Source organism: Catharus ustulatus, chromosome Z (genome assembly GCF_009819885.2).
Source record: "Catharus ustulatus isolate bCatUst1 chromosome Z, bCatUst1.pri.v2, whole genome shotgun sequence".
In the NCBI taxonomy this organism is placed as follows: Eukaryota; Metazoa; Chordata; class Aves; order Passeriformes; family Turdidae; genus Catharus; species Catharus ustulatus.
In genome coordinates this window covers 20,809,619-20,831,347 of record NC_046262.2, presented here as the reverse complement: position 1 = coordinate 20,831,347, position 21,729 = coordinate 20,809,619, and the positions used below count along the sequence as shown (strand labels likewise).

The following is a 21,729-nucleotide window of genomic DNA, read 5'->3' as shown; positions in this document are numbered from 1 at the left end:
AACTCAGAGGTTTCATAATCCTTTCTCTGGTTCTGAACACCTACCTCTACTTTTCTTAGGCATCTCTGCAATCTTACTCCATATGTAGTTAGCCAGCATCCACCTAGAACGCTACTATCATTATCCTGACTGCTTTGTCCTCTTATCTCTTCTACGTATTTCTATCTATCTCAGATTTATGCAAAAGCTTTTGAAAAAACATTTTTAGGCCTGGTGTACTAAACGTCTCAGTCATTTTTAATTTCTGCACTTGATTACACCAAAATCACTGTCAAATTAAGTATCATATTTGCAATTTAAATTATTCTAATCACTCATTTTAGCCCACATTACTTTTGGAGACTTGCCCTTAGTTGGTGAACTTCCTGTGACTGTACAGCACTTACAGAATGCAATTCCACCTTAATGGCATACAAAGGCCACACTTAAGTTATTCAAATATGAATATATGATAATAGGATCCAATTGAGCGTATTTGCTGTTTAACTCTCCTGTTCAAAATACACTAGTTATTTGTTTTAAAATCCATTTAAGGAAACCAGTAATTGAGACGTTATTTCTACTATGAAATCACTTTTTTTTTTTAAGTTGTCAATACTCAAAAAATGACTAATATACTATCTTTGTTTATCTGATATGAAACAGGTATTTTAGAGAAATATTTAAAATTAGCTTGTTAACTTTTCCACGTATTAAAAATCTGAATGGGAAAAGAAGAATTGCTTTCTTTCTTGAAGAGGGTTTCCATTTTATCATTAACCTATCCTTGACCAAACACAGCATACCAAATAGAAAGCTGGTATAAGCATTACTTACAACATAAGTAATATTTATGAAACAAATGGAAATTCTGTTGATTATTTTATTGGAAAAAATACAGTGCAATACAAGGGCAAAGTAACCTGGAGCAATTTTCATCAGCTTAAAGCCCAAAAGTGCTGCAGTGCTGAGGTATCTTTTTGCATAAGAACTGAAAAGTTATGGTTGGTTGTATTTTTAAAGATAGTTCTACATTCCTCATGGAAAATATGAAAGAAGACTCACATGTAGATTACCAAATATATCTGGCTTAGAGAATCAGTTCAGGAAAAAAAAGTAAGGAAAAAGAGGAAGTGCTTGATTTTATCTAGCAGTCCTGCAATGTTCAGAAAGTAAAAATTAGTTAAGTTGATAAATTCTGTATATAATCTAGACTTCCTAACAGCCATCTTTCTCTTTCTCTCCCAATCTAGTTCTGTTAAAAACCAGTTCTGCTAGTTTTATCTAGCATCCCTAATGAGTGATTTACTGGTTAAGGTTTACTATTTTTATATCCGTGGTATTAAAATGGTATTGTGGAAAAGGTTTTGTGCCAATCAAAGCTGGAATCATACAAAAAGAGCTTCTAGATTCTCAGCTAACACTGGACCTGCTGGATATGACGATGAAAGAGCATATCCATTTCTAATAGGGCTACAGAATTTCTTCTTTGACAAAGCAGTACTGTATTGCAGTATTTGACAGTGCATTCCTATATAGAGGTAGTTATTTTCACATTCAAATTTGCAAGATTTCATTGCTTTCTAAGCACTGTAATCATATCCCTTTTCACTCCAGTCATTCTACTCATGCACCCACCCTATTCCTCTTCCCATTCTCTAAATTTGACTTCTGAAATTCTAACATCCTATTAGGCTATTAGATTCTTAATTAAAAGAAAATTAAGTACCCTCTTTATCCCCTCAGATCTTAGTGGTATCAGGGCTTGCATTTGCAATGGTATCTAATATGTCAGAAGACTTTTGCTGCCACTATTCTCAGTATTTTATGCCTGTTAAGTTCCTAGCAGCCTCTTGAGCCAGAAAACACAAGAAATTATGAAACTCAAATATGGAACTTTAGGTGTTGCCAAGTACAATTTAGATATAAGCTTAAATAAATATTCCAGAAAGAAAACATTACATTTTTGCATTTTGAAAGCACTCAAACTTGCAGTAGTTTTTATTGAAATAAAAAGTCAGAAGATAGATATGGCAGCAACCATTTTATTTAGGAATGTAGAGACAAAGGTTCAGACAGCTTTTTTTATTTGTGTGTCTTGTTAACTAGATCTAACCATGTTCCCACTTGCTGTGTGACTTTTAGGCTACCCTTTGGAGACACATAATTCCAGCATTCAAATTACCTTTGTTGAACAATGTGGCAGATTTTCAGGTAGCAGAATACTGAAACTGTATGATCACTCCAGATCCGTTTTTTATTTCTAATTATCTATGCTTTTTACAATGCTTAGCATTGTAAATTATACCTTTAAGAAAGGCATAATTCATATAACACTACAAAACATAAAAGAACTATGTCACATACATAATATATATTAAAATTAGCTCAGCATTAACACCCATACTACATTAATTCCTGTTAGAAAAAATAAATAGTCCTCTTAGTTTGTCTTGCCAATAGTTTCTTCTCTGAGTAGTACCAAAGATAATTGACCAGTCCTCAAACTTCTCAAGTCTGCTATTTTTGATAGCCATTATCAAATTGTGACCTTACGTGATATGATTTTATAAGTGGAGTACTAGAATTTATCAAATTTCACATTCACAAAGGCCTGGGTAGACTTATAAAGGAATATAAAATAGAAGTTTTGTTTTATTTTTTTCACATACTTTTAGAAGCACTCTCTTCTTACAATAGGAAAATTATATCTGCTAGCAAGACTCATCACTATGCAAAGTATTTACAAGTAACTATATAAATAAATGTACATGAGGCCTGGTGAAGAAAGGCTATTAGATTGAAAGCAGGGAAATATATAAATTGAAAACAGTGACTCCTGCATTTAGGTGGTCTAACTTAAATGTTGTTCAGTTAATAATCAGTCAATCATGAAAATGTTTAAGTGTTAAAGTAGCAATAAGATGACTAAGCCTTCTTCATACAATAAAGAGAAAACGAAACTAAAACACCCATAACTCTATTTCATATGTATTATGTATAGAATAATATTATTATTATCAATTGTTATTCAGTTATTATTCAAAACTTTTTATTTTACTTCTTTCATAAAACACTGATGCTGAATTTTTTTTGAGAGATCTTTATTGACCATTCTCTGAACCATTATCTTTTCTCCTAGAATACAGTAATTTCACGACTATAAGGCACACCCTTTTGACTAAAATTTTGGCCTGAACCCAGAAGTGCGCCTTATAGTCCGGTGTGCCTTATATATGGACAAAGTTCGGAAATTTGCCAACCCGGAAGTGTGAGCTGTGAGCTGCGGGAGGAGCCGGCAGGGCTGCAGCAGACGGGTGGAGGCGGAGCTGAGGGGCTGTGGCAGCCGGGTGGGGACGGGGCTGCAGCCAGCAACTGTGAGAGGGGAGCCGGCGGGCGGATCCTCGTCGCAAAAAAAAAAAGTGTGCCTTATAGTCTGGTGTGCCTTATATATGGGAAAAAGTTCGGAAATTTGTGGACACCCGGAAGTGTGCCTTATAATCCGGTGCGCCTTATAGTTGTGAAATTACTGTAATTCTCTTTATTCCACTAGGCAGACAGAAATTTTTCTAAGGAAGAAGCTACATACAATTATCCTGATAAAGTGCACAGAATTAAAGATTAAAAAATAAATGAAAAGACATACACAATTATCTTTTTACAGTTTGAAGTTTAGATTTATAGCACTGTGTATGAATTGCCCACAAGAATTAAACTCATCTCTACTTTAAGAATCATCCAACTGTTTGCCAATGGCATGTATTAATCAGAAACTTATTTTCAAATATTACACTTGACATTGAATGATATTTAGGCAAAAATTTAAAATCTTACCTTCAAAAACTCTGAATGCTTTCTTGCAGCTTGGTAGAGGCCATTTAGCGGAATTGGATTTTTGAAAATTTTCCTTTAGATTCAAATATTCCATAGGGAAAAAAGATCTGGTAGAGTTATTCAGATCTACAATAATTAAGGGTAAAGAATACATGCATCAATGCCCTAAATAAAGTGATATTTTACATAAATTTATACAAAATAAAAGTGCCATAGCTACTGTGTAATCCTTCTTCTGATTATAATATCTAATTTTTTAAAAATCACATTTACCCAATCATTTCCATATATAGTAAGAGCAAGTCTTAAACAATCTGTTACTTCAGAAAAAAAAAAATTATAAAAGATGATGTCAAGTTCTGGTAAAATTATGTATTAAAGAAATCAAGCTATTCGGAACTTACATAACTATGATGACCTCTATAAATAAAAATTATATCCATAAAAATGACTGTGTTACTAATGCTCAGTTCATATTGCTTTTTAGTTAGCCTCACCACTCAGTAATAGTCAGTAATACAAAGGAAGGGGCCTGAAATCTTTTTTAGATTTTAAAAAATACTTTGGATTAACAGGAACTAAGACAACATTTGTAGGATGATTCATGACACATTGGAATTGGAGTTGGAATTATATACTAATCTCAAGGAATCAACATCTTCTCTACACGATTACAACTCAAAACTGCCAAACTAATTTATCCATAGCAGTGCAATGGAAAACAATTTAAAAACAACAATATTTTACTACCATATAATTGATCTGCTGGTAACAAACAGGGTTTCTAAGCTAGTAGTTAACAGGAAAAACTTCAAGCTCCTGGCCATCAATTCATTACACATTTTGTGTTTCCAAACCAAGTAGGCTCCAGATAAATATTAACAGTAGCTGATACCATAACTTTTTCCGTACCTTCAAAGTAAAAAACGACATTCATGGGTTTTTTGGGAAGGCTTGTGTTTTAGTACTTTATGTGGTCCAATGTAATGGAACATAGTAATCTAATAGTAAATATTTTACGGAAAGATAAAATCTTTTTCTCTGGTAACTTTAAGAAAGTTAAGTTTCTTGTGAGTAGACTCCAAAAAGAAGAAAAAATTCCTTTGGTTCCAGTAGCTTTTTCTATGTAAGAGGAAAATGTCAGCAGATTTGAAGTAAAAACCCCATGCTGCTCTGATTCTAAAAACTATCCTTTATTTCACCATATCCAGTGCAGGTGGAATGAGGCTACACAAGACATGAAGAGCACAGAATCTTCAAATCCTCTATTTTCTTATGTGAAGATAGAGCTACTACTCATATAAACTGTTATCTTTAAAGGAAAAAAGGCCTTTTGCCGTCCTAAATGTAAAATGAACAAACTGTGTATTTTTCACTATTGTTTTTAATTTTTTTATGAAAGAGCTTTATATGCTACTGAACATTTTTGGATTAAGCACTATTCAGATTCAGGCTTCTGATGAGAATCTGCTTGCCTCTCACAGAATAGACAGAGAACATTTTAATTTCCTGCTACAGACCATAGAAATCAACACAGTTCTTTCAATTTTATTCAGATTTAAATACTGAAACCTCTGGTGAGGTATCTAATTCCTGTTTTTCAGAAAAGGCAGTGGAGACAAGTCTTACTGGCTTCTAGAAGGCTGCTTGGCTAGGCTTGCAATGAAAGATGCTCTCAGGCTGGCCAGGTCACCAGTCCTTCTGTAGGCACATGACCCTCTTTCCCTGCCTTGTGCCTGGACCTCCCTTGCACAACCACTACCCTCAACCTGCATTTCTCCAAAGTGTTGGATTTATTGCACATGCACGCCAGATCTGGCCCTTCTTGCAAACATAAATTAAACTTTATGAATGGAAGTGTAGAAGGTCACTTTTCAGGTAAGTGAAGCATTTAAAAGATACTTGGTAACTTACAAAGTTATTTGATGCAATCAGCTCAGAAGCTGTTTTCTTAGGCGCACCCTGGGCCTGCTATCATCTAATCACATGTGAGTTCATTCTGATGGGAGAAGGGGAAGGGCTTCCAAGAAAGCCTTTAAGAAAGATGGGAATGCATAGTAAACACCATCAGAGCAACCTATCTAGACTGGAACTCATGCTTAAGGGATCCTGTGAAAAAGGCTCAGTTGATCAAGGCAACTGGCCAAAGGAATTACCCTCATGAGTCAAATATGGCTTTGTAGCTCTCAGTTAAACACTGTTTTTTCTCCCTAATTGATGGATAATTGAACTCATAACTTTTTTTTTTTAATACATGTTACATGCATCCTTCTGTTGCAGTTCTGTTCAGTCTGAAAGTGAAGCTTTCAAGTTTCAAGCTAAAAAGTGAACTTCTGAATATATCCTTAAGTGTTTTTCTTTTCAATATATCTTTGCAAAAAAATACATGTATACAAATGGAAAGCTGCAGAAAGCATCCAAACTAAATCAGTGAGGGAAATAAGACATCTCAGCTGCAGCATTAGAGAACTATGTAAAGACTACAAGCAGCTTTGCTTTGCTGCCTGCACAAACCTATAGCAGCAGTGACTTTAGCATAACTTTTATAAGACTTAATAACTCTTCTGAGTGAAAAAATAATAAAAATACTATGCTTTATATTGCTCTGGCACCATCCATCTTCTTAATGTGCTGATTTTATTAATTTCTCTAAGGATACAATATCATCCTCAATACCCCTTAGTTAATTTAAAAGCTGTTTGGTATGTTGTGCACTTGCAAATTTCAAAATATATTTGTTAATATATATATATAATAAACCAAAGATACATTAGCACACCTATTTTTAATTATATTGCTAAGTTAAGCACATATATACTGAATGGCAATGTACAAATAGCTGCAGATTTCTCTCATCTGAAGTTCTTAATACGAAATATACACTGTTATGATCCACTATTTTTAGTGGGCACTATTTACTTATCTGTGACACCTTAGTCACATAAATCCTTTCCCTCAAAAAAGCCACATACCTATTTAATATATAATAGAGTGGATATGGTTGAAGAGAGATCTTGAGAACAGCTAGTCCAACCTGCTCATGCAGGGTCAGCTGCACAGGTACCCAGAACCATGTCCAGCTGGGTTTTGATGGGTATTCCACAGCCTCTCTGACCAGCCTGCTTGACACCCTCACACAAAAACACATACTTTCTTGTGTTCAGATGTGATCGCATGCATTTCAACTTGTGCCGAATGCCCCTTGTGCTGCAGTGAGCACTACTCAGAAGAATCCGGTTCCTTCTTCTTCATTCCTTCCCATCAGGCATTTTTACACATTGTACATTAAGTACTTAAAGGCTACAAATAATCCCAGTAATATTTCACTTAGACAACTGTAACATGTTGAAAAGTTTTGCAAATACATTTTAGGAGGCATCTTTATTCTCCCTTTGTGCTCTCCCAGTAGTAATTTTCTGCAGCAAAACTGCTAAATTGCTTTTTTAAAATTTAAGTAGCCTTAGAAAAACCTAACTCTATCAGTGAAACACACTTCATCTGTACATCAAATTGAAGGGAGTACCAAGCATTAGGGAAATGAAATGAAAACAGCTTGAAACCTCTATACACCAGACAGGTTGGAGGTTGAGTGTGCTCGGGCTGCAACTTTCCATCTATTTTCTCAGCTGCAGTGCAGTCAATGCAGGGATAGTAAGTCTCTATCCCTGGCCACCAGCAGCTGCTTAGTGAATCATCTTGGGGCAATAGGTTCATCTGAAAAATGCCTCCTCCCCAGGCAAATGAGTTCTTATTTATCCCAGTCATTTCCTCAAACTGACCTGCCATCAAATCATATGAAGTTATGCCTGTACAGAGACAGAGTCTGTGCACAACCAGAAACAAAAGGTGGGCAGCTCTGCTGATCAATGTGGAACCATACTTCAGTCTGCATGCCTAACTGTCATCATCACAGCACTCACAACAGTTTAAGAGGATCTCTTCAAGATCTCTGTAGCATCTAAAATGAAACAAACACTCCTGCATGGCTGAGTCATTTCCATTACTTTGTGATCAGTTTGTGCACAGTTTTAAGTGCTGTAAATGACCTAACTCCAGCTACCATAGTGCAATTTTATCAATGGTACTTGAATCTATCATATAAGCTTTGGACATAAAAGACTGACTCACGCTGTTCCAGATATTCTATCTGCAGGACTACTTACCCTCTTCTATTTCTATAACCAACCTGACACCAAACAACCCCTACCCACCATATTTTTCCTACTATTAAGAGCAAGGAACACTAGAGATGAGAATATAAGAGGCCAGGATGGGAGAATTTAAGAAGATTATCGAGTGCTCTGCCAGCCTTTATTTTCATTTGTGTCCAAATTTAATGTCATAAATGAACTTTTTTTTTGTGTGCCATTAAGTGAAATTTTTAAAATATTTTCTAATAGGATAGTTTGAGAAATGTTTATTATGTTTGGAGCTTGTTATTATTCAGGAAGAAGAAACAAAAGAAATGTACCAGAACTCTACCAGAAAAGAAAACTATAACAATTTCACTTGCAAAATAAAAAGTTTATAAGTACATGTCCCAAATAGCTTCTTGACATAGAAGAGATTCTGCATGGAATGTTCTTAGGAGAAGTTAAATGGAAATAGAATCTCACAGTGGATTAACATTACCAAAATTTGCTCTGAAGGCATACAGGAAGGAAAAGTACAAATATTTTTCTATGTGTAAAAACTTTCATTTTTATACCTGCTTGGAAAAAGACTCTGGCAATTGTAGTGCGACACAGTGGACATGGAGTGCTGGTTGGATTGTCTTTGGCAAGCATCCTTAAGCAAGGCTCACAAAAGATATGGTGGCATGGATAGCACATGTAAGGATTGAAATAAACATCCAGACACACAGCACAGAGATAGCTTTCTTTATCTCCTCTGAGTTCATGTTCATCATCTGTTAGCAGGTTATCATTTGCAGGCTGCAAGAAGAAAAAGAGAACATTTTTTCCCATTTAGCTCATAACTCCTTTTGATAAACCAATTGTCTGGAACGTCATTTTCAGTAATGCTTAAGAAGATGGTACACACAGGTAATATTCTTAAATTTAATAGAGGTTACTTTTAACTATATGATGAAACATAAAACAGGAATGTCAGAAAACATCCTCTGTGGGAAAGATGAAAAATCACAAGACAGTTAAAGAAGGAAGTAACAAAACCAAAAAGGCTGATTAAAACTGTATTATGATCAGATTTCTTCTTTTAAAATGAATTTTAACAATTTATATGTATCTTCACGACAAAACTCATAGAAACATAGAATGGTGTGGCTTGAACAGGACCTTAAAGATCATCTACTTCCTACCCTCCTGCCACGTGCCTTTCACTAGACCAGGCTGATCAGAGTTGCATCCAAGCTGGCCATGAACATTTCCAATAATAACCCATCCATAACTTCTCTGGGCAACCTGTTCCAGTGCCTCACCACTCTCACAGTAAATAATTTTTACCTAATGTCAAATCTAAATTTACCCTACTGCAGACTGAAGTCATCCCCACTTGTTCTATCACTACATGCCCTTGTAAATAGTGTCTCTCCATCTTTCTTGTAAGCTCCCTTCAGAAACTGAAAGGACAAAATTATGTCACACTTAAGCCTTCTCTATTCCAACCAAAAACTCAATAAACCACAACAAACTTTGAATAAACCAAATGTTCAGTCTTTCCTAATAAGAGAGGCGCTCCATCCCTTTGATTATTTTTCTGGCCCTTGTCTGAACCTCCTCCAATAGGTCCATGTCCTTCCTGTGCTGGGACCCCAGAGCTGGATGCAGCACTGCAGGTGGGGTCTCAGCAGAGCAGAGCAGAGGGACAGAATCCCCTCCCTGCCCTGCTGCCCACACTGCTCTGGGTGCAGCCCAGCACACGTTTGGCTCTCTGGGTTGGGAGTGCCATGGCTGGGTCACGTCCAGTCTCTCACCCAGAGCACCCCCAAGTCCTTCTGGGCAAGGCTCCTCTGGATCCCTTCATGCCTCAGCCTGTACTGGTACCAGGGCTTCCTCGAACCAGTGATAGCACACTTTGTTTGGTCTTATTAAACCCTCATGAAATTTCTATACACCCACATTTTTAGCTTGTCCATGCTCCTCTGGATGGCATCTCATCCTTCAGATGTGAAAATACCTTTACTTTGCCAAGAAAGGCAAATCAAAATAAAAATGTCTAAAAATAAACTGCGGATTGTTCTGCCTTTGAAAAGTAATTTGTGAAGGGTATGTTCCAACAAGAATGAGTTCAAAACAAGCCACAATTTTATTACTAGAAAGCATAATGTAAACCTTAGAGTAGAAAGTCCAGGAACTCCCACCATCTTTGGTAACTGCTGGCTTTTGTCAGCACATGTACTTCAATTTTCCTTGCACTGCTACATTTGCAGAAGACATAGTTGGACTTCCAAAATGGTCCTCATCCCATATGAATGTAACAACTTGTGTGCATTGCCATGTTCCTGCTTTGCACTTGTAACACGCCTAAACCTTTTCAAATAATCTGAAGATCTTTAATTAATGGCATCCCAGGTTTTTGGCTGTCATGATTTAGGAATGGTACTGCTCAGCTTGTGTTCCCACTGAGATTCGCCAAACCATGTGCCACTCACTTGCTCCCCCCTCCCCTCTTCGGAGGGCTAGAAGGGAGAATTGGAGGCACAAAAGGTAAAGATCACAGGTTGAGATATTAACAATTTACTGGGAATGGCAATGAGATAAGAAAATGAGCAGTAACAGCTACAATACTAAAGGCAGAGAAACCCATTATTATTCACTGTGGAAACCCCTGACAATAGATAAACACCCCACTGCTCCCTTTGGCTCTGAACCAGGGCTAGCTGACTGGCCCCTCTAGCTTGTAACCAAAATTATCCAACTGCTCCCTCCAGCTCAGAACTGCATCATGCTTACTAAAAGGGAAGGAAGCCCTTCTCTTTGGAAGAGACCACCTTTCCCTGATCCCAGCAATGACATGAGGTATAAGAGAACAATCCTCCTAGGTCTTAGCCATGGCCCCTCCTGGCTACAGCAACAGTTAACCCTATCCTGACTGGAATGAGGATATTGGCTTAAAGAAGCAACCAATTTTTTTCCTCTTTATAGGAGACACTCAGGAGAAATTTACAGTAATTTCACGATTACAAGCCACACCATTTTGACTAAAATTTTGCTCCCACCCCGGAAATGTGGCTTACACTTAGGAGCGGCTAATATGGGAATAATTTTCTGACATTTCCAACCCCAGAAGTGCAAACCAAGGTGCCGAGTCGAGCACCTGCCAGTAAAACCTGGGACTGCGTGATTGTTACAAATTTGTTACTCTGTTTCGCGGCGGGTGGAGCCAGGCTCCATGCCAGCAGCACAGGGGGGCAGAGGCAGGGGAGCTCCCTCCTTCAGGCAGCGCGGCCCAGGGGGGAGGCGGGGGCTCCCTCCTGCTGGCCCTGCGGCTCGGGGGGAGGCAGGGGGCTCCATCCTCTCCTGCCGCCGCTGCCGTGGGTGCCAGCGGGTTCCATCCCCTCCTGCCACCGCCGCTGTGGGTGCCAGCGGGCTCCATCCCCGCCTCCCACCACCACCACGGGTGCTGGCGGGCTCTATGCCCCCCTGCCACCGTGGCGCAGCGCCGGGCTGGGGCGAGCGAGCCCAGCAGCGGCGGCAGCCGGCCCCGAGCGGCCCCACTGAGTGGCAGCGCTGAGCTGGGCCACCTGGCCCCATTGACAGCCCCAAGCCCTCACAGCCCAAGTCGAGCCAGTAAACCCCGCCATCCCGCGATTCTGTTACTATTTGGTAACTTTGTTGCACACGGGTCCTCGCTGTGAATGACAGAGCGGCTTATAATTGGGTGCGGCTTGTAATCATAAAATTACTGTACTATGTTCTATCTGTTCTATCCATCTCCTTTGTTTCTGTTTCTGGTTTTCTCTTTCACAGCTCACAGAACCCAATATAATCCAATAAGCAAGAGATCCACTAGGAAAAACCAAGCCAGGAGCACACCAAGACACTGCTCTCTCTCATGCTCTTCTCCCTTACTCTAATTCCTAATCCTTGCCTCCTCTGTGCAGCTGCAGTGGGAAGTGATAAAGAAGCTTTGGTGAGTGCCTGGAATCCAGCCAGGGTCAATCCACCACACTATGTATTAGAGAGGTCACTTTTGATGCTGACAGGCTATGACAGACCACTACTGCCTGACACTGGTACCAAAAGTTAATGACAATTGTTAATATTGTGGTTACTGTAGATATGGGAATCTCTGTATGTTTCAGAGAAGATTGTATTTATGGCTTCTACTGGTTTGGATTTATGTGTCTCTCATTACTCCCAAAGAGTATCTCTATGGGAGATACTGAACTCTGCAAATAATGATTAAGTCATCAACAGTATGGGTACTGTGGATTGCATTAAAAATACAGAAAAGAAGTATTTAGCCAGGATTTATTGCTTCTGGACAAACACTTGTCCTGTCATTCTAACTTAGTCTTTGCATTTGCACTTTCCAGGATATTATGTGGCAACAGGGCTTGTAAATTCTGAGCTGCTGTGCCAAAAATGCATGGAGATAGTTTCAGTTTACCACTGTGTCCAAATGCGAGCTCTTGAACAACCATGAATGTCCGTAACTATGTGTCTCTTACCTTAGAACGTAATACTCCAGTTTGATTTTCCACTTGACAGGGCTGCAGAAAACTTCAGTGTATACTGAAATTCACTACAGAGGCAACTAGGCTGTACTGATAAGCAGGAAGCATAGGTCTGGCTGGACTAACATCCACAGAAGGTAGACACAGAGAGGAACAGCTTGGGACTATTACTTCCATGCAACAGGAAAGGCTCTTAAGGCAACATGAAATACTAAAATATTACAACCATCAGTAAAACTGTTTAACCCAGATTGTTTCTACACCTACAGCACAGAGAAAACACATCACAAGAAAATGGCAAAGGGTAATAGAACTGATTACAGCTAAGTAATTTTAGAATGGAGGAAGCTCCATAATACCACGTCTTTGGAAAAAAGTGGAAAATAATTTAGAAAATAATCTCAGGTAATCATGACCTATGACTTCATCAGAAATCCAAAAACATTATTAAATTGCGAAAGTAACAGTCATCTCTGACCCTGCCATGTGGGCATGGCAGCACTGGGTTAGTGTTTGCACTTGATGATCTTAGAGGTCATTTGCAACCTAAATGATTCTATGATCCTATGTAATGTCAAAATCATAACTAAAATCTAGCACAAAAACAAAGTACAGGGAACAGAAAGCTTTTGCTAACTGGTTTTGAGCACTGTTTGGAAAGAAAATATACCCTGAGTCCCAGAGGAGCTGGCTGCAAAATGAATGTCTTTCATATGGCAATTAAGTTAACTAACAGAGCTGGAGGCAAAATTGCTGAGGACTCACGGGTAATGGCTGGTTCTGAGAAGGGTTTGTAATCACTGCTGCTTCTTACCGCTTTCCCGCGGCTGCGCCACTTGTTGCCGCTTTGCCATGGCCGCAGGGGCTGCGCTGCAGCCGCTTTTCAGCGGCCACATGGGCCCAGCTGGCGCCGCTATTCGGCGGCCGCAGGGGCTGCACCGCCGCGGCCGCTTTCCCGCAGCTGCTTGGGCCGCGCTGCCGCTGCTCTGATGCCGCTGCCGGGTGGGCTCTGCTTGGGGCTGTTGCGGGTTCGCACTTCTCGTTCCCTCTGTGCCCGGGCCAGGGCCGCCCGGGTTCTCATTTCTCCTGCGCCTGGTCCAGGGCCGCCCGGCTTCTTGTTCTCCCCGCACCCAGAGTGGCACCGCCCGGCTTCTTGTTCTGCCTGCACCCGGGCCAGGGTTGGCGGCAGCTCCCTCCCTCCCTGCGCAGTTCCTGCCGGCCATGGCCACCCGCTCCCGCCCCCACCTCGCGACTCAGCGCTCCCGTGGCACCACCCCCCCATTGTGGCTCACACTTCTGGGTTTGCGAATTTCGCAACTTTGTCCATCATATAAGGCACATCGGACTATAAGGCGCACTTCCAGGTTTGGGGGAAATATTTAGTCAAAAGGGTGCGCCTTATAGTCATGAAATTACTGTAATTTAAACAGTCATTATTTTTTTTGTTTGCAATTAAGTGCTGCTTATACATATTACTAGAGCCAGAGCTTTTATGTATAAAAAACATAAAAACAAGCATAAACCAGAATGGTTTTTTTACAGGATTAAAGTATGAAAATAGTACCACATTATGAAAAAACAAAAACAACTTGCAAAATCCTTCATTTTAAACTGACCTATTGAGAATGCTTTATAAGCTCAAAAATGTCTGCAGTGGAAAGGAATGATGACTGAAGAAAAATCAGTTCTAATACATGATTATCTTGCAAAGAAAACTGCCTCTAGAATGATTTGCAGCTCTAAACCAGACTTTAAGTCTCCAATTATAATGCAGAATTGGAATCATATGCCTCAGATCTGAAAAAGTGAGAAAGAACGAATAGTGATATTATTTTATACAAAAAGAGAACAAAAAGAAATAAATGCTTCTTAGTAGTTGCTGGGCAAAAATATCAATAGATTCACATTGTCCCACAACAACTTTTGAACCCCTTAGTCAACTGCAAACAAGGGTTATTACATCAGGTACATTGCTTCCTGAAAATTTGTTAAAATTAACAGATATATTGGGTACAGGGACTGAACTGACTGTCACTGTTATGGGAAAATCTTTAGGTGTTCTGTTGCTTCAGACAGAATTTATCTAGCCTCATTTCTGTAGAATAAATTAGTGACTTTTAATGATATTTCAAAAGTAAACTCAGAAAAAAACCATGAATCCAATATTAAAATGCAGAAAAACCCTACCAAAACATAATGCTAGCAATACTAGCAGAAGTTTTTCCAAATCAGGTACACCACAGTTTGTACGCGTTTGAATGCTCTGTTTCAGTTGACTGGTATAATGAATATAAATGGACATATTTTCAGGTGTTTGGCAAAATTAAGCTTCAAACATAAAAATCATAATAGGGTAGACAGACCAATACCTATGGCTTAAATATCTTTACAAACCAACAACTGAGTCTAAATTCCCTGCACTCTAAATTTCTCCCCATACAACACTTCAGAAACATTCAAAGGCAAGCCAAAAAACTTCAAAGCCTAGTCACCTAAGCAGCTGTGCAGAGTTACCTATTGCCATGTTCTCTGTTCAGAATCACAGAACCACAGGTTGAGAGGCACCTCAGTGGCTCATTTCAATCAACACCCCCTACTCTAGCAGGGTCATCCCAGAGCACATGGTGCAGATTTGCGACCAGACACTTCTTGAGTATCTCCAGAGAGGGAGACTCACCTCTCCAGACAACCTGGTCCAGTGGCTGTTCCCCTGCACAGTGAAGAAGTTCTTCTTCATGTTAAGGTGGAACTTGATATGACTCCTCAATGACAGATAAAATGATTTGTTGGCCATTCTGGTTTAATTTCCATGGAGAGAAAACTTTTTTTTTAACAACTTTTCTTTTTTTAAAAGAAGTTGTAGGGAAAAAATGAGATTATTCTTCCTCCTTTTGGTATTATATATCTCCTTTGCATTTTGGAAACTGAAATGATACAGAATTGGCACTATCATGAGTGCTTAACATTCTGCTCAGTTTTACATACATATTGGAACTGGAATGAGAGTCCCAAAGAAGTAAATGAATTGCTGTTTTGTGTTAGTTAGAGCAAACAGTTGCTATGTAGACTTGAAGTCCCCACTCACCTGGCCTGTTGGAACTGGATGGGCTCCATCTCTCTGTTACGGGTAGAAGGATTTTAGCTCATGAACTGGCAAAACTCACTGCAAGGGCTTTAAACTAGGTTTGAAGAGGGAAGGGGATGCAGCTGGACTGTCTGGAAGCAGGCCCAAAGGTGGTAAGCCTGTGTTAGGGTGAAATCAGTAGCCCAGCTGAGGTGCACGTATACCAGTGCACACAGCAGGGGTAACAAACACGAAGAGCTGGAGGCTATGGGGCAACAGCAAAGCTGTGGTGTAGTCACCATCACAGAAACATGGTGGGATGACTCACACAGCTGGAGTACTGCACTGGATGGCTTCAAGCTCTTCAGGAGAGACAGGAAAGGGAGAAGAGGTGGAGGGGTGGCCCTTTGTATTAGGGAGGATTTTGATGCCTTGGGTATTGAAACCAATGATGATCAAGCTGAATGCCTATGGGTGAGACTTAAGGGCAAGACCAACAGGCCTGACATCCTGCTGGGAGTCTGTTATCATCCACCCAACCAGGGAGAAGAGGTGAACAATTAATACAGTATAGGAAAGAATGCATCTGAAATGCTTCTTGCCATTCAGTATAAATTTAAGGCAAATTACAGTGATGCATTAAACAATCTGAGGTAGCAGTATACAACAGACACTTAGTGAAGAATACTGACTCTAATTCACAAAGGTCTCTTCCCCAGCACTATACAGCAGATAGTGGAGTACGCAACATGGAAGTGTGCTGGTCAGATGTGGAGGTTCACTCCTGTTCTGAACAGCACTTATAAATTGTTTATAACTCAGTGTCACTCCACTCAGAACACTGCTTTCCAAAACAGTAAGATTAAATGTACAGATCTTTAGTTTTCTACAGTCTCATTGTTCTGGCATTTGTCTGCTCCAAGGTAAAGTTCTTTCTACTCACAAAGTAGAAAGTCTACAGTAACTACAAAGATTTGTCTGCTAGCAATCAGCAAAAATCAACATAATGAGAGTCACACAGTTTTTGGCTGCTAGATACAGAAGACCTCTTACCATTTGGGACAGAAAGGTAAGTTTGCTGAACTGAACTCTCAGAACAGGTTTTTTCAAAAATGCCTTCGAATTATTTTTAAACAAATTCCTCAGTATTATTACGTAGCCATGACCATCCTTTCAGTCAACAGCTAATGTATTAATAAAATTTGATCACTCAAATTTTATTAATACATTAATAATACGTTTCCAACACAGGCTGAGTTAGAAGTCACAAAATTCTTACCTTTTATTTATCAGATAGTAGAGAATTTAGTTAGGATTCGTAACAACTATGACCAAAGGACAGATTTAATCCAGATAAACTAACTTTGCTTTTATTTTTGTTCACCAGGATGTGCATTATGGTATGACCAATTCTGACCCTTCTTTTGGAAACCTGTGGGATGTGACATCCTTCTTTCTGGGGTGAGTGACCACTGTGTGCCTTAGACTGAGCTCACCATTCACCCCAAAATCAAGAGTTACAATTCTGCAAGTATTCTTTATTTCCACAACTGAGCTATAGTTTGTGAGATATCACATTAAAATAAAGATTCACCTAGTGACATGAATTGCTTTAAAATAAGTTGCCCTAAAATTAGGAACCTAAAGCTATATTTAGACAATTAGAGGACTGTCCCAGTTTCTAAAAATTTTCTTATCTGACTGGATCAACTGAGTGATCATCTTCCTTAGAACAATCAGGCCACCACTTTAAAATGTGTTGGTTAAGTTTTTAAAAATAAATTAAATATTGATTACTTAAATACACTCCATCATTAAACAACAGCATTCAATTGCTCTGAAGGAAAATTAAGACAAGTAAAGGGTTTCAAAAAAGAATATGTCTGAGAAGCTTAGGTAATCAGATTGCATCACTGTTGCTTAATTTTTTTAGACCTACTAAGATGACTATGGAATAATCCTAGCTCCATCAGAATAAAATATTTTAATTCACTTCTTATGCAGTTCAGGATGACTTGAAAAATTCATATACAGTTGTCCCTTAATATGCAAACAAACATATCACTAAAGTACACAAGTATCTGTTTCTACTTTAAAAAAATCAGGAAAATTACATTATATTTTCCATTACTACAAACTCACATTAAGTACAAATCTGTTTGATTACAGAAGCTGTATTGCTTTTCTGGAGATTTTCTCAAAGTTGTAAATGACATTTTTAAAAGTAAAAAATTATTTAAGATTAAGACTCTAAAAGCCATAAACAACAAGGCCTTTATGTCCACTTTCATAACATATTTATCTGACTCAGTAAAAGTTGTAGTTTGTAATCCATCTGTAGAAGACATTGCAATGCTAAATTAAAACAACAAACAACCAAAATACAAAAGTATTTCAGATGTCCTCGTGCAGCAATAGAAAAAATAATGTCCCTTTTGTTTCTTCTTTTCATGCAACCCTTGGAGACTGACACTGAAATTTGATCCTGAGCTGTAGAAAAAATAATTCAGGTGGACCTGCAGTAATAAAATGCAGCCCAAATGTTCTGTATATTTTTTTTCCTGTAAAATAATATCTAGATGCTCAGTTTATTAATCCTTCTGTCGTCAGCTCTTAATCTTCATGATACTTTGTCAGAAGTTTTATCAGAAATATTATTATGAACTACAGTTCTGTATTGGCAACAATCAGAAATAAGCAGTTCATTCCTTCCTTGGTATTTTATTTGGTCATAACCAAAGTCATCCAAATTGTGCAAAAGCTTATTTTCCTCAAATGTAACTGTTAGATGCCACAATCTGAAAGTGCTAAACATGGATGAATTCAAAGGGGTCAGCTGTTAGTATTCTGATACCTGAATAAATCCACTTTCCAGATACTTAAATTAAGCTGCTGTTACCTTTTCTATCTGATAAACAGAGCAGAAATGATTGCTTACTTTTTTATTTCATAGTATAAGTGAAAAATTTTTATGCATGCATCTTTCTATAATTACTAGTAATTTCATATACATGTCTATAAACACTATTTCACGCAGAGCAAACTACATTCCCTGAACAGCTATTGAAAATTGACACTTCATTTTATGCAAGGCATAAACTTTCTCTGTTGTATAAGCAAGATCTTGCACCCTACTTCCTTTTCCCCAGATACTAGTTATAAAGAGAGTGAGGCCATTTTAAATTTTAGGGTGCCAACCTTTCTCATGAGCCTTCCTACAAAACGGGAGGGGTCTGAAGATTTAAATCTTTTCTCTTTGCTACAGTTTAGTATTGCAGATTTTTCTTCTAATGAAGTATCTCACAGTCTTCCAGAAATTTAGTATGAAAATCGACCCTCCCAGAAAAAAAAAAAAAATCAGAGTATGTAAAGCTTTCTTTTGGAATTGAAGGATGCCAAAACAAAAAAATCAAGCTGAACATCCACTATTTCACATTTCTCTGCCTGGATTAAGAAAGTAGGATGCTACGACAAATGTTGGTGCAACACACCAACAAAAAATTGAATCTTAGCAGTTACTACTTAACTTTCAACGAAGAAATGGTACCACAAAATATTATTTGATTTAGATGAAGGCAAAATTCTTGTTTGAGGGTTAAAATTTTTCAAAAAGTAGACCAGAAAAAAATCATCATGAGCGTGGTCATCTTCTCATATCTAAAATGAATCTGAACTTTTGGATTTAGCTTAGCACTGGTAAACCTTATCTGAAAAGCTTAACTGCTCATGCTACAAGTTGCCATCTACATTCATTAAAATTCTCAAAATACAAGGATTTACTGAAGTGAACTGCCCTAATACTTCACATATTTGACCCAGCTTAGATATATGACATAATGAATACTTGGATCTGGCTGTGATAGCCAGCAGGTAAAATAATCATCAGAATACAAGGCATCTTAAAAATTTCACTGCTGACATCCTAAAAATACTTGCAAGACTGACATCAGGTAGATATAAAAGAGTTTGGAAATTTGTAGAAATACAAAGAAACTAGAACACACAGCTTACAATGTTTTCACATCAAGAACAGTTCAAAATATATACAAGAAAAAAAGAACACCTGGAAAGGTTATTTCAAAAATAAAATTGCAGTTTATTTTACACCATGTATTGTTCTATATAGCGTAAAATAAACTGCAATACATTTTTGTGGCAAAGTACTGTACTGTAATTTGATATTAGAATATCTATCCCCTTTCTGAAAAATACAATGGTTTTCTAACACTGCCCACTACTATTAACATATTAGTTAAAGATTGTTTCATTTTAAATTATCTATACTGACATTAAGCAAAGATACTATTTTGTACTTCACATCTAGTATAACAGTGAGGAGGAAAATGGAATTACTATAAAATAGTAGTAGACTAAGGTAGAGGACAGACCTCACCCAACAGCCTCCCTCATAATCCTAGCAATCTCAAGTGAGGTCCTAGAAACTTTCTGATGTTAGCTAATAATTTTCATCTCCTTAATGTGGGCAGCATGCTATGTCCTAGTTTAGCAGAACAGAGAGAGTATTTTCTAATGAGGAAACATAATAGGCAAAGACAAAAGATCCAATACAGTGAAGCACACAAAGCAAACCAATGCCATTTAATTTGATTGTGTTGGGTTGGTTGCCTCCTTAATGTAAGTTTATAGCTGACAAACTGTGAGCATTTTTAGATGTATTATTTATGTCAGTTCTTCAGGAAAAAACAGGGCATGTTTGAAGCAACAAAGCTCACTTTTACACTGTTCAAAAGCCTGCCAATCTTATAAAGAATAAAACTTGTTCAGCTACAAACTTTTCATTTTATTACTTTTACAGTGCACTCAATGCAAGGGTAGCACTTAATTTTGGATCTTAAAGGACACAAGCTAAAGCCTTCAAGCAGAAGATGTAACATAAAGCCTTTGTGAAGGGTACAACCAGCACAAATTCTTAGAATGCATGACAAATTCAAATCTTCTAGCACCTAATACTCTGTTGCTAAAAAGAAGTCTTAGTCCTCATTCTACAGATAAACCTTCAAAAGTAATAAAATTTAACTGATGGAGACAACCTGAAAGAAAAACTCAGCGATGCGAGCTCTGTCCTGCTTAAGCCTGACTGCAGTCTTAGCTCTGAAGTCCATCACTGTCAACTTTAGTAATTTAACCATGATCATCTAGTGGATATACAGTATATGAAGCAGACTCAGGAACTGGAGATGCTGCTGAGAAAAAAATGCAGAGAAAAGCTGGAAGGTGTGTCAAAAAACTACTCCAAATGCAGAAATAAAAAAATTCTTCATACATAGGATAAAGATACCGTGCTTTGTATTTGTTGCCAAAAGAGTGCTGATTGCACACCTGTGTTTTGGCTATTGCTTCATTCCTTGGAATGCTTCCTTTCCTATTTCAAAATAGTCTGGGACTGGGCTTTAAGTGGGGAGCTGATAGAGTCAAGACAGGTGACCCACACCACCAAGTGTCATGCTCAGTAATAAGTGCTCAGAGAGATGAGGAGGAATGGGTGAATGTTTGTGGTTATACTTCTCTTTGCAAGCAACCATTACACGTGCTGAAGCCCTGATTCCTAGGAAGTAGTTGGATAGCTAACTGCTGATAGAAAGAAATAAATAAACTCCTCTTTTTGCTCTGCTTGCACACAGACTTCCTTGTTAAGTTGTTACTATCTTGATTTGTGAGTGTTCTCACCTTCCTTCTATTTGCCCCCACAAGAATGGCTCCCCTATCTGCCTTTGCAAGAGAGATGAGTGAACAAGGGGCTGGCTGGGGCTGCTTAGCTGCTGGCTATTCAGCCTATCACAGCCCTGAAGGTACTGAGCAGATCATTATTAAGTGTTTAATTATTCTTCCAGAGACTGTATCTTGTCAGGAATAACGAGCCATACAAAAATAATTTTATTAAAAAACAAACAAAAAATCCCAAAACAATAAACAAACAAACCAAAACAAAAAATCAAGTCACTTGTTCCACAATGATGGATGATAATTGTATAATAAAAATATAAGAAACCATTATAACACTAGGTTAAATGATGTACACAAGTCTTTAACAGTTCTTCAGCCTTCAGCCACAGTTCACTTACACTGTTCCTTACATTACTGTATATAAACTTTGAGTTTCAACAGTTACTTTCTCAATACCAGAAGAGACCAATTCATATTAAACACTTCAAAATATTATGTAAAAAGATCTTGTCAAAAACCCAATCTA

General features: G+C 38.2%; 1 protein-coding gene across 5 annotated transcripts in view; it reads right to left on the bottom strand.

The window, feature by feature from the left end:
* RNF180 (ring finger protein 180) overlaps window positions 1-21,729 on the bottom strand; it is a 73,801-nt gene that overhangs the window by 17,577 nt on the left and 34,495 nt on the right. For all 5 annotated transcript variants that reach the window (XR_006163154.1, XM_042780149.1, XM_042780146.1 and 2 more), the window contains 2 exons: window positions 8,522-8,747; window positions 3,814-3,939 (listed from right to left, as the gene is read on the bottom strand). Coding sequence is in view for 4 of the 5 variants with exons in the window: in XM_042780149.1 (XP_042636083.1) it covers window positions 3,814-3,939; window positions 8,522-8,747 (352 nt within the window). In the remaining variant the exon portion in view is untranslated. The remainder of the gene's footprint in view (window positions 1-3,813; window positions 3,940-8,521; window positions 8,748-21,729) is intronic.